Raw genomic sequence first — 14,161 nt, forward strand, 5'->3', positions numbered from 1 at the left:
ATTGAGTGGATTTAATCAGATTTTTATAGTTGCGAAGAGCAGTCCTATAGATATCCTTACTAGTTTCTTGATAGTCTCTTCTCCAGAGCACTGGAGACCAATACACGATTAAAGCAAGTAGGGTAGAATTCAATCTTGATTGAAGGCCGAACAGTATAATTCAATCCTTGATTGAAACAAAGGCAGCACAATTCAATCCATGATTGAAGCAAAGAAGGTATAACTCAATCCTTGATTCAAGGCAAGAGGGTAAAGTTCAATCCTTGATTGAAACGAGGAGGGTTTCATTAATTTCTTGATTAAAGCAAGGAGGGTATAATTCAATTCTTGATTGAAAGAAGGAGGGTACTCTTGTGTGGCTCAGAACTGTGATCAGTGAGTCGACCTTTTGTGATTTCAGCCAATAAAAACGGGTGTGCACATCCCAATACCAGGATTGCCACAGCTCATCTAACCACCATGTCAGTTCTACTTGCTGGTCTTTATCAAAAAGCTTTTATTGGATATGTACGAAAAAGATACAACAAAATGCGTACAATGTTAAATAATGTGTTATTTTAACCTGTATACGTTTATTACTATTAAATTATCAATAAAGAAACACAGGCAAGGGGATTTTTCTGGAACATCCTCATAAACTACTAAAGGCATTTGCTTACAAGATATCTTAGGCTCATTGGCTTCTGTGGAGTGCAAAGTCAGACACAGCATTGCATGAAGTAGACCTGCATGTAATTTACATTCTTCCCCTTCAAAATGTTAGGAACGTTCTGCTCATTTACACAAAGGTGCATCCCAAGTATCGCACATGACTTTTCTAGGTTAGGACCAATAGTGCATAGAAAACGTACTCAAGCTACTGTGGGAGACTGCTTTGAGCAGAAATTGTATCTTGACGAGACATCTTGAACCAGATTTCTGCTTACAAAAAAAAAAGACACATGATTTTACATTATGCAAAATGGCAAACATTTCACGCATATTGCGTAATACGAAATCCAGTTATTCTCCAGAATAACTCCTGTTAATGGAAATAAAACATGGGATTAATCCGAACCAATGTCCCATGTCAGAAACATGGCCCCACGTGTAGCCGTAGAGCCCCATCAATGTGCATCTGAGAGTAGAGTAAGAATTCCATAGGCATGGCGTGCACAATCCTTTCGAACTTGACTTGGTCATAGTAATGGTAACTGAGCTTCCTGCCCTTCCAGTCGGTGCTGAATGGCCAGAAGCCATATAGGGTAAGGGTGTCGCAGAGCTCGAGGGCTGCACTGACCAGCATGAGTCCCGATGACAACCTCCGTGCCTTCAGCCCCTTGCCCTTCCAGTACTCTGCCAGCTTCTGTAGGTACACAGGATGGAAGGACACCATCTTGGAGGCCAGGCCAAAGTCCTCAAGCGTGTACTGGACCTTGAAGGACACCTCGGTGTTCCCCGTGAAGGAGAACACTGGCATCATGATGAGGGCATCTCCATAGGGCTGTATCATGTCCACAAAGGCTTTCCTTCTGTGATTTAAATTTTGAAATCTGAAAGACAGAATAGAAAAAAAAGTACAAATGCCTAAGTGAGACTTATGATCAAGCTTTCGTGTTGTAAGTACAAATACTAGGGCAGACAAGAAAGATTGTGGCCTTTAACAGCATCTAAAATGGCCGGGGGCCACATAGAGGGGATTTATTTTAATGAAAGATCAAAGTGAGAGTATAGTGGAGGGTGGTGGGGTGCGTAGTAAAACACGAAAAATGGATGGGGTGGCAGGACAAATCTGCCTCAAAAGTGCCCTTCCAAGTATACTATGTTATGAACTGATGTAGCCCACATTCTGCACTGGTATGGCCATGTAGTGGGGAGAACTCTACAGACAAAGGTGTGAAATGTGGTAAGGAGCATTATAAAAATAAAAACTTTTTTTTTTTTACATCGTCACAACACTGAACTAGTATGGGAAACCATGCACTGTTGAAATAGCTCTTTCTCTATGGCGACTCACCCACCAACACTGGTTTCTGGCTTTCCTGAAGTATTTTACCCCCGTGGCAAACTTAAGTACAATGAAAAACTCTGAAAAGAGCCAAAAATCTCACAGTTGTAGAAGTAAATCTGAGGGTCTTGATGGTACCTTTTAATCAGAATGCTCGGGTTAACAGTGACGAGATGGACCTTCCTCCCTGCGTCATTTGTATAGTTGAGGAGAGGTGGCACGTTGAATCTGTAAGGAGGTGGAGAAAAGACAAGAGCTGAGAGACCCGGGCACAGCTATACCTTCAGGGTGGCGGCTTTATGTGGCTGATTTTAAGACCCATGATATATGTCATAATAGTCGTCCTTATGTTGCGGGCATGCTCTGCCCTCCAAGTGCATCTTTCACGAATAAGATTGCAAGGGGAGAAGCAAACATGGTACCCAACACTTAGTAAAAGTGAAGGTTCTTCAAGAGGGTTTGAAAAGAGGGCGTAAAAAAGGAGTTCTTTCTTTTTTGCCATCTATAGCAGCTTAATATTAATTTTAAACTGTAAAGTGTGCAGAAAAGCAAACTTAAACTCCATTTCCCATGATGCCCTTCTTTCTGCTGGCCAGCTGCTTCCTTCCCAGAGCTCTCAAACGGCAGCCATCTTAAGAAGGACTTGTTTTCCGGTAATGAAAAAGCGACATCTTAACAGCACTGTTCTACCCAGATCGGCGCAAATGAAGCTGCTCACTCTATGACAGTGGTATCCAAACATTTTAGAGATATAACCAATTTTTTAGAACGACAAGCTTTTGTGACCTGCCTAGGTTTAGTGGACCTGAGGCATTGTGTGATAGAGCACTGACATTTATCCTCTGCACATTTTCCTTTAAAATTGTCTCTAAATCTGCACGGACATACAGTTTTACTGATTAAACTATATTGCACACAAATGATGAGTGGAAATTGGGTTTCAGTGAAAAATTATCATTTGTGCACCATCAAGTAAAGTGTCTTGAATTGTTTTGATCCTAATAAAATCTTTATTTCCATCTCACTTCAGAAGTACAAATAAAAGGGAAGAGGATGTACCTTACGGCTAGAGGGTCGACCTCTGACCTGGGGAACCAGGTTCCAGTCTCAGCAAGGACGCTCAAAATCCTGTGATTCTGGGAAAATCACTTAATCTCTCCATGCCTAACGAAAATGAATGTGTTCATCTGTAATACATCTTGTGCTTATGTAAAGCGCTCTGATACCCGATGTCTCAGGCCTAGTTTGCGCTATGTAAAACTCTGAAAAAATAAATAAATGGGCTTTATTTTTGCTATCCTAACTGCTGAATGTCTACAGTTCACTTGCAGGTGAAATGAAATGAAAAATTATATTTATATAGCGCGTAGTCTACCCAGAGGCCTCGCAGCGCTTTAACTGATTACTGAGGCGAGTACAGGGTAGGTTAACACGCTTTTCCAAACAAGTGGGTTTTTAGAGCTTTCCTAAAAGCCATCCGGTTGTTGTTCTCTCTAAGATCCAGAGGGAGAGAATTCCAAATTTTCGCAGCAGTATGCGAAAATGAACGGCCGCCCCATCGGGCTTTATTGATTTTGGTTGTGGTGGCTAAGTGCAAAGCACTGGAGCGTAGCGCTCTGGAAGGAGTGTAGGGCACGACTAGAGGGAACAGGATGGCAGGACCTGTTCGATGAAAGGCTTTATGCACATAGCCTTGAATTGAACTCTTGCCGCCACTGGGAGCCAGTGTAGTTCTCTTAGGGCCTTCCTGGCTGACTGCCAGCGGGGAATGTTAAATAGTAATCGGGCAGCGCAGTTTTGCGTAACCTGGAGTCTGTTGGTCACTGCTACCGGGGCTCCCAGGTATAGGGCATTTCCATAGTCCAGGCGGGAGAGTATCAGGGCCAGAACCATGATTCTCCTCGCCTGGAATGGAAGCAGAGGGAGCACCTTACGGAGCATTCTCATTAGCCCGACACACGTGGATGCCGTTTTGGTGGACTGGACAGAAAAGTCGAGCGCTTTATCGAGCCAGACTCCAAGGCTCTTTATCTGAGGCTTAGGGGGGGAGGAGAGCCTAGGGATGTGGGCCAGATGGAAACCAGAGTGGTCGGGGCAGAATTGCCCAATAGCATAATCTCCGTCTTCTCCCCATTTAGTCTGAGACAGGAGGAGTGCATCCACTTGGCTACTGCCTCTAGACATGGGCTCAGTGTGTTGGACGACCCCTCAGTGTGGTCTAAAGAGACCACCAGTTGGGTGTCGTCCACGTAGGTGACAATACGCACACCGAAGGGATGGACTATCTCTGCTAGAGGTTTCATGCAGACATTAAAAAGTGTGGGGCTTAGGCCAGAGCCCTGGGGGACCCCACTACTGAGTGGTTGCTTGGGGGAGACTACCTCACCCTCAAACACCTGAAAAAAGCGTTCATCCAGGAAGGAGGTCAGCCATGCCAGAGCCGCGCCCGACACGCCCATACCCTTCAGACGATGTAATAGAGTGGCATGGTTAACCGTGTCGAACGCGGCGCTGAGGTCTAATAGTATAATGGCTGCTTTCCCTCCCTGGACCAGCACCGATCTTGTTGCTTCTGTCACTGCCAGCAGAGCTGTTTCGGTTCCGTGTTGAGGGCGGAATCCCGTCTGAGAGGCACATAGCAGCTTGTTAGATTCTAAATGGTCTACTAAGATGGTATTAATGTGCCTCTCAAGCAGCTTACTCATCCAGGGAAGTAGGGAAATTGGGCGAAAGTTGGCCAAGTTGTTTTGATCTAGAGTAGGCTTTTTCAAAAGGGCTTTCACCATCGCACATTTCCACGAAGCTGGAACAGAGCTAGAGGTGATGGAGGAGTTAAGAACATCCAAGATGACCGGTCAAATTGTATGAATGGCCTTGGTAAGGGCCTGCGGAGGTGCTGGGTCATTGGGAGATCCCGAGGTGACTTTGAGGATCATTCTGTCTAATGAGATGGAGTCTAAAAGAGGGAACTCATCAAGCAGACAGGGAACTGAAGAGTCAAAACGTGCGGTGGCGGAAGTCTCGACCTCACTTCTATCAATAGCGAAGGAGGAGTAGATGGCCTGGATCTTCTGGGTAGTTACATCGTTCTGTGTGTTACACAAAATCCTACACCTGTACCCAAGCAGGATAGTCACATCATTCAATTAACTTTTCTTTCTCTGATTTCAAAATGAGAGGAGTTTGTAAACTCCTATCCCCATGAAAAAGCATCAATTTGCCAGACGTTACAGCCTGACTATGTCTTTGAAGCACATCATGTTACAAGATAAATACAGTTTTAAAAGGATTTCTGTTTATTGCTTGAACTTTCACGAAACACCAAAAATTGTCTTGTGGCCCACTGAGGAACACTGCTGTACAAGGTAATTGTGACCCTGGCAGGCAATGTGCTGTCCTTCCGCATTGTTTAAATTCCTTGGGTTGACGAGCTCTGGGAATGCACCTGTGTGCTTAACCACTTGGATGCTAAGGTGTTTTATGGCTTTGAATGTAATTTCCATTGAAGTCAATGGAAACTCCATGACGAGCTGAGCTTGTCATGAGCGTCGAAGGGGTTAAAGCATTATATAACCTGAAATTCCAACTGTGGCTTCATAAGAACCCCCAAACCTGATTGCTTATTGCAGAGGAGTGCCAATTAAGCTTGAAACACGTGCTCAGAAATTCCCAGCGCAGACAGTGCTACTACTGGCTGGCAAACGTTTCAGTAGCTATGAATGTCAACACCATCGAGGAATCCATTTACCATAATGTCTTGAGAGGACTGATGCAGGCAGTGTGCTCCTCTCCTCCACTGCTTACATCTTCTCTGATCGTCACATCACTGTAGTGATATGAGTCAACTTACTGAGTAGATTGTCCAAACACAGTGTAGGTGAAAATATTCTGGGTTCTTTGTAGAGCACCAGTGGTCTTGACTTGAAGTCTGATATGGACTGAATTGTGGTTGACTTCATCACAAAAGAGTGCGCGAACGCGCTCAGCGGGCGCACTGCTGGTGCGCCAAAGGCAACCCATCCTCGCCCCGCCCCACAACCCTTCCCGCCCTCTGAAGATACACCATCGCTGAGCTCTACAACCTCGACCCCAATGCCGCAACAAACACTGCCACTTTGCTGACCCCTGCTCTGTGGTAAGATCTTTCACCTGCACCCACTACCACTTCGCCTGCCACTGGACACACACCAACCCACCTACCAGTCCCACCTTAAACGCACCACAGACACCACCTGAACAAAAACACAAAGTTGCATGCACCCTTTTCAACATACACTCACTATGCAAACATTAAATTGAATTATGGGACCTCGCCCTCGCACCGAACATCGTCTTCCTCACTGAGACCTGGCTCAACCCTACACCCCTCCAGACATTGCCACAGCAATCCCCAACGGATATAAAATCACTCACCAGGACCGCAACAAGCTGGAATGAAGAACAGCTGTCATCTTCAAAGAGAGCATACAGTGTACCACTGCCACCGACAGTGCCACCACCTCCATGGAATATCTCAACTTCAAGTGCCCCACGGACAACAAGACAATCATCACAGACGCCCTCTCATACCGACCCCCAGGCCCACGCTCCAGCTTCTGCAACACCACCGCATACTTCATTGCACCCCTAGCCTTAGACTCCAAGGGCTACATCGTCCTCTGTGACTTGAATTTCCACATCAACGACAAGAAGAGAGCATATCTCCTCGGCATTATGTTCAGCCTCGGATTGACCCAGATCGTCCATGACCCTACACACACCGCAGGACACTCTCTGGACCTAAATATCATCTCCAGCAACTGCGTCAAATGCAGCCATGTCACATAGCTCGCATGGACGATCATTCCATCAACACTTCAGCATCTCCAGCCCCTGCATCTCCACCCCCCAAGATGAGCATCGCCCCCACCGGAGTTGGAACAAAATGTCAGAGACCAGCTAGGCGAATGCCCTCAACACCTCCAATGCTGCTACTGTCACCAATCTCATACATGGAGAGAAACACTTCAATGCCTAGATCACGAATTGTATTGACAACATCATCCCCATCAAAAGCAAAATCCTGAGAAAATCCTCCACAAAAAGCGAGCTGGTACACCCAAGAGCTCAGAACAGCAAACAAGACAGAAAATAGTTGGAGAGGCGCAGGCGCACCAGCAAGGACACCTCCATCAGGGCAGTCTTTAAGACCTCCCTCAATCTCTGCCCCCGCCTGCTGAGGGCAACAAAGAAGTCACCCGTGCAGGACACATCGAAACCAGTATAAACAACACCAAGGAACTTTTCAACATTGTTAAGGAATTCTCCAATTTGCCTGCCAGCTTAAACAACATCACACCCTCACAGCCACAACTTTAACTGACACAAATCACACACTGACCACCTAGAGCAGCTTCACCACCCAGGACACCACCACCACCATGAAATCCATCCACTCGGGAACCCACAGACCCATGTCCACATCAAATCTTCGTAAACTAAGGGATCAGCTAGGAAATCATCACCCTACTGAACACTTCTATCATCGCCACTTCATTTCCTGATGCCTAGAAACACGCTGAAGTCATACCAACAGATGTGGCCTAATGGTTAAAGCGACCTCGAAGCTGGGGAACCGGGTTCGAGTCTCGGCAGGGACACTCAACATCCTGTGATTCTAGGCAAATCACTTAATCTCACAAAGAATGAAGAGCAGACTTGCACAGCAGAGTGAATCCACTTTAAAACGAAGTTTTGTGTCTGTAGCGTGCTGCCAGGAACAACGCTGTCAGGCCTGTCAGCGTGAACGATAGAAGACTAATACAAAGCTCCCCCCACTGGAAGGAGACTCCCGGTGCACAGCAGTGAAAAGACTGTGACGTCTTATGATTATATGTTCAGTTCATCCAAAGTTGAATCAGAAACGATAAAGAAGTTCATCAGTAATTTATTCCATGAATCGTGATTTCCAAAACATAATTCATCAATGCTTAAAGGTGCATGAAACCAAAATATTCCGGAAACGATATCATCCAATCGTCAAAAATCACAAATCCCAATGCATTTCGGGCAGATGTAAAGCCCTTCCTCAGGGGATCACTCTACAAACATAAAGGAAAACATAATGATATCAATGCCATTGCCACAAAGTTATTGCACCACAGCCAGGTTCTCAAAGTAGTGCCAAATACCACACGCGGTGTATTGAAAATAGGATAAAAGCAAACTACACCCAATGTGCTGATAAATCAGTGAAAAGTAATAGTTGATCAAATCACACGAGTGCAAAATGAAAAAACTGAAGAAAACACGCTACTATGCGTGACCGTGCTCAATAACCCAAAGTACCCGAAAATAACACGCTAATGATCAGGCATGCGGGGCGCATAAAAAGAACATACAACATACTCACATCGAAGATGCACTTAAAGGGCTACAGAGTTTGCTGCCTAAAAAAATTAATAGAAGGTGCACGTTAGGGACCAACCGCGGTAAAAATGGCCTGCTGAATCGGTTCAGAACGTCCTCAAAAGAGGTACTCACATAGCGCGGAGTCTACGGACTGCCTCAGTCTGTAACCTGCTCTCAGCCTCGAGATACACGGGTGTCCAAGCAAGTTAGTAAACGCGTGGAGTATGAATTAGTAATGAAGAAAGGACTAGACCAGGAAGTGATAATCGACGCCATCTTAGAGTGGTGTTGAAAAACGAAAGTGCACCAAAACAAACAGGTAAACAGTGCGCTGAGACTGAAAACCCAAATGAAACTAACATGCGCTGTAAACAAGATCCTGTGAATATAAAACAGTGAATTTAGTATGCAAAACAACAATGACAAAACTGCACTTGAAAAAGACACATGGTGTAACTGGCATAAATGAAACCAAAAAATTACACAAACACTGTACAGTTAAAATATAACACAGGAATTCCATCCGGTCATTCAATCCGTGTGGCTGCATCGTCGCCATGAAGCGGATCCAGAAGTTCTCTCTCTTGAGTAAAGTATTTTTGTTGTTGTGTGTAAGTTTCACTTGCTCCAATATGAGAAATTTCAACTGGGCTAAAGTATGTTTTTGTTCAACAAAATGTGCTGCAACTGAAGACTTGATGTTACCAGTCCTGATATTGCTTTTGTGTTCCAGCAACCGTGCTCGGATTTTCCTTTCAGTGTGACCAACATAACACTTCCCACAGGGACATTTCAACATGTAAATCACGTTGGCAGAATTGCATGTGGCATTCACTCGTAACTTGATGGGGTGACCCTTCATAGGGTGGTTGGTGACATTCCCTTGTATACAATTGTTGCAATTGCTGCAGTTATAGCAAGGTCTTAAACCCTTAAAGGTTATCACCTGGTTCTGCTCCCTTGGTTTCGACAAAATCTCCTTGAGGTTGCGTCCCCTAGTGTACGCAAATAAAGGTGGCAATGTGAAGGCTCCCTGGAAGTCAGGTTCCAAACTAAGTAAGGACCAGTGTTTGGAGATGATTTTTCTGAACTGGTTGCTCATGACAGAGTACTTAGAGACAACTACCATCCGAGTGTTCTCAGTTTTAGGCCGGACCTGTAAAAGGTCTTCTCTATTCATGTTACCACATCGGGTAATAGCATTATCCAGTGTCTGTTGAGGGTACCCACGGCTATTGAACCTGTCTACCATGTTGAGCATTTCTTGTTGACACACATTCTCAGAAGAAACAATGCGTTTGACACGCATCAGTTGTGAGAGAGGCAAATTTTGTTTCAGCCGAGGTTGGTGAAAACTTTGATGATGTAAAATGGAGTTTTGGTCGGTGGGTTTGCGAAAGATGGTCGTGGTCACTCTGCCAGCATGTCGTTCAACTTTCACATCCAGAAAGTGAATGCACTCCCTGTCATAGTTCCAAGTGAACTGTACTCGATCATTAACAAGATTCCAGGATTTAAGAAAATCTAAGAGCTCTCTTTCTGTTCCTGCCCAAAGCATAAAAATGTCATCTATAAATCTCAAATAGAGCTTTCCCTTGTTGAGCCAAGATGGTTGATTCAATATGTAAGATTCTTCAAAGAATTTCATGAAGAGGTTCGCGTACGTGATTTCCAAAACATAATTCATCAATGCTTAAAGGTGCATGAAACCAAAATAATCCGGAAACGATATCATCCAATCGTCAAAAATCACAAAGCTGTGGAACCGCTTGAGACCAGGAGTTGATATTGTGCACAGTGGATGTATGTTCACTGTACACTTCAATACCTCATGACCTTGGAATAACAGCTGTGGAACATGAACTAGTCAACTCTGACCTGGATGCCGACCTGAAGGTACTACTCGTAGAACTGTTGGTATTCACTCTATACCACAGTTACTTCACAGTACTCGATGAATGGTTTCACCAGCTATGCGGGACTGCCATGGGCAATTGCGCAGCTCCGTCGTACGCGAACCTCATCAAAGTTTTCACCAACCTCGGCTGAAACAAAATTTGCCTCTCTCACAACTGATGCGTGTCAAACGCATTGTTTCTTCTAAGAATGTGTGTCAACAAGAAATGCTCAACATGGTAGACAGGTTCAATAGCCGTGGGTACCCTCAACAGACACTGGATAATGCTATTACCCGATGTGGTAACATGAATAGAGAAGACCTTTTACAGGTCCGGCCTAAAACTGAGAACACTCGGATGGTAGTTGTCTCTAAGTACTCTGTCATGAGCAACCAGTTCAGAAAAATCATCTCCAAACACTGGTCCTTACTTAGTTTGGAACCTGACTTCCAGGGAGCCTTCACATTGCCACCTTTATTTGCGTACACTAGGGGACGCAACCTCAAGGAGATTTTGTCGAAACCAAGGGAGCAGAACCAGGTGATAACCTTTAAGGGTTTAAGACCTTGCTATAACTGCAGCAATTGCAACAATTGTATACAAGGGAATGTCACCAACCACCCTATGAAGGGTCACCCCATCAAGTTACGAGTGAATGCCACATGCAATTCTGCCAACGTGATTTACATGTTGAAATGTCCCTGTGGGAAGTGTTATGTTGGTCACACTGAAAGGAAAATCCGAGCACGGTTGCTGGAACACAAAAGCAATATCAGGACTGGTAACATCAAGTCTTCAGTTGCAGCACATTTTGTTGAACAAAAACATACTGTAGTCCAGTTGAAATTTCTCGTATTGGAGCAAGTGAAACTTACACACAACAACAAAAATACTTTACTCAAGAGAGAGAACTTCTGGATCCGCTTCATGGCGACGATGCAGCCACACGGATTGAATGACCGGATGGGATTCCTGTGTTATATTTGAACTGTACAGTGTTTGTGTAATTTTTTGGTTTCATTTATGCCAGTTACACCATGTGTCTTTTTCAAGTGCAGTTTTGTCATTGTTGTTTTGCATACTAAATTCACTGTTTTATATTCACAGGATCTTGTTTACAGCGCATTTTAGTTTCATTTGGGTTTTCAGTCTCAGCGCACTGTTTACCTGTTTGTTTTGGTGCACTTTCGTTTTTCAACACCACTCTAAGATGGCGTTGATTATCACTTCCTGGTCTAGTCCTTTCTTTATTACTAATTCATACTCCACGCGTTTACTAACTTGCTTGGACACCCGTGAATCTCGAGGCTGAGAGCAGGTTACAGACTGAGGCAGTCCGTAGACTCCGCGCTATGTGAGTACCTCTTTTGAGGACGTTCTGAACCGATTCAGCAGGCCATTTTTACCGCGGTTGGTCCCTAACGCGCACCTTCTATTAATTTTTTTAGGCGGCAAACTCTGCAGCCCTTTAAGTGCATCTTCGATGTGAGTACGTTGTATGTTCTTTTTATGCGCACCGCATGCCTGATCATTAGCGTGTTATTTTTGGGTTCTTTGGGTTATTGAGCACGGTCACGCATAGTAGCGTGTTTTCTTCAGTTTTTTCATTTTGCACTCGTGTGATTTGATCAACTATTACTTTTCACTGATTTATCAGCACATTGAGTGTAGTTTGCTTTTATCCTATTTTCAATACACCGCGTGTGGTATTTGGCACTACTTTGAGAACCTGGCTGTGGTGCAATAACTTTGTGGCAATGGCTTTGATATCATTATGTTTTCCTTTATGTTTGTAGAGTGATCCCCTGAGGAAGGGCTTTACATCTGCCCGAAATGCATTGGGATTTGTGATTTTTGACGATTGGATGACATCGTTTCCGGATTATTTTGGTTTCATGCACCTTTAAGCATTGATGAATTATGTTTTGGAAATCACGATTCATGGAATAAATTACTGATGAACTTCTTTATCGTTTCTGATTCAACTTTGGATGAACTGAACATATAATCATAAGACGTCACAGTCTTTTTACTGCTGTGCACCGGGAGTCTCCTTCCAGTGGGGGGAGCTTTGTATAAATCACTTAATCTCCCCATGCCTAAAAATGAATGTGTCCACCTGTAATGCAACTATTGCTCATGTAAAGCGCTCTGATACCTTTGGATGTAGTTTGAACTGTATAAAACTCCGGGGGGTAAAAAAAATCTTTCGCCGGCCGCAGTGAACTCAAAAACTACCGGCCACTCTGCCTGCTCCCATTCCCTGCAAAGGTACTGGAAAAGAGCCTCAACAATCAATTCTTGATGCACCTGGAGCAGAACCAGCAACTCAATGCCTCTCAATCCGACTTCGGCAGCAGTCACTGGACCAAAACCGCCCTGATCGCATCCACCAACGACATCCGAACACTCCTTGACTGAGGATAAACAACATCTTTGATTTTCCTTGACTTCTCAGCAGCCTTCAACACCGTTTCCCACCACAGGCTGATCGAAAGTCTTCACCACATCGGCATCCAAGGGGACATGCACAGATGGATCCCTTGATTCCTCACTGGAAGAACCCAGAGGATCCACTTCATACCTTCACCTCTGGACTCTCATCCCTCAGCCCCATGCTCTTCAACACATATATGACCCTTATTGCCAACATCGTCAGATCCTACAGCCTCAACGTAATTTCCTACGCAGACGTCACCCAACTCTTTCTTGCATTCACCAACAACCCCTCCACCACCAAAACCAGCTTCTACAGATGCATGACAAACATCGCCAACTGGATGAAGAACAACTACCTGCAGCTGAACACAGACAAGACAGAAGTACTGATCTTTGGCAAAAACAGCAACACATGGAACAATTCCTGGTGGCCATCAGGCCTAGGACTCGCCCCCACTCCATCCAACCATGCCAAAAACCTCAGAATCATCATTGAGACCAAGCTCACAATGAAATAACAGAACAACTCTGTCTCTTCCACCTGTTTCCTCATTCTACGTACGATTTTCAAGTGGCTACCCCTACACACAAGCTGCACCGTGATACAAGCCCTCATCACTAGCTGACTGGAGTACAGCAACGCCTACATAGTAATCGCTGCACACCTCCTACAAACTTCAGACCGTAATAAACTCCACAGCCAGACTCATCCTTGCCCTTCCCAGATGAACCCACATCACACTCCACCTTAAGCAACTCCACTGGCCCCCCGTACAGAAGAGATGCAATTGAAACCACTCACACACACAAGGCTCTACACAACAAAGGACCCGCCTACATTAATCACTGCCAGGACTTCCACCAACTGACAAAAAGACTGGGCTCCGCCTTCCTTTCACGTGCCCATACTCCCCGCATCTACCGACGCTCCTTCTCCCACATCACAGCAAAGACCTGGATCAGCATCCCCACGCACCTCTGGACCATCACTTCACTTTCAGAATTCCAAATAGCCTTCAAGACCTGACTGTTCGAATAAGCCTCCAGGACCTTGCAAGCGCCTGGATACCCCATCGTGTGATTAGCCACTCTTTATAAATCACACATAATTGGTTGATTGAAGGGTGCATGGGCTCTTAAACGGGGAACCCCTTATTATAGACTCACCTCCTACTTGCTATAATGAATTCAATTTTAGAAGAAGACACCTAACCCACAGTTAACAGTGGCATGCTTCATCACAGGTGTATTCCTCTCATTTGGCTAGGTGAATGCCACCTGAATGGGCTCAACCACTAACATGGAGTTCATTATAAAGTTATTCTTCTGGATAAGGATCCATTTTTTGTTTTAAAACAACATGATTATGGGTTTGCCATCAGGATATCTCAATTTTTTCAGAGGGTACCCATATAATCAATTAAAAGCAATAATGGAGGGTGTGTTC

At 44.7% G+C, this 14,161-nt stretch overlaps 1 protein-coding gene across 2 annotated transcripts in view; it reads right to left on the reverse strand.

Annotated features, from left to right (window-relative positions):
• Nucleotides 1-548: 548 nt before the first annotated feature.
• The window catches only part of LOC144799022 (alpha-2,8-sialyltransferase 8F-like), a 654,797-nt gene continuing 641,184 nt past the window's right edge, over nucleotides 549-14,161 (reverse strand). For both annotated transcript variants that reach the window (XM_078670177.1, XM_078670180.1), the window contains 2 exons: nucleotides 2,126-2,215; nucleotides 549-1,532 (listed from right to left, as the gene is read on the reverse strand). In XM_078670177.1, the coding sequence (XP_078526303.1) occupies nucleotides 1,070-1,532; nucleotides 2,126-2,215 (553 nt within the window). In that variant the 3' untranslated portion in view covers nucleotides 549-1,069. The remainder of the gene's footprint in view (nucleotides 1,533-2,125; nucleotides 2,216-14,161) is intronic.

The sequence above is a fragment of the Lissotriton helveticus genome, chromosome 12, assembly GCF_964261635.1.
Source record: "Lissotriton helveticus chromosome 12, aLisHel1.1, whole genome shotgun sequence".
NCBI lineage: Eukaryota > Metazoa > Chordata > Amphibia > Caudata > Salamandridae > Lissotriton > Lissotriton helveticus.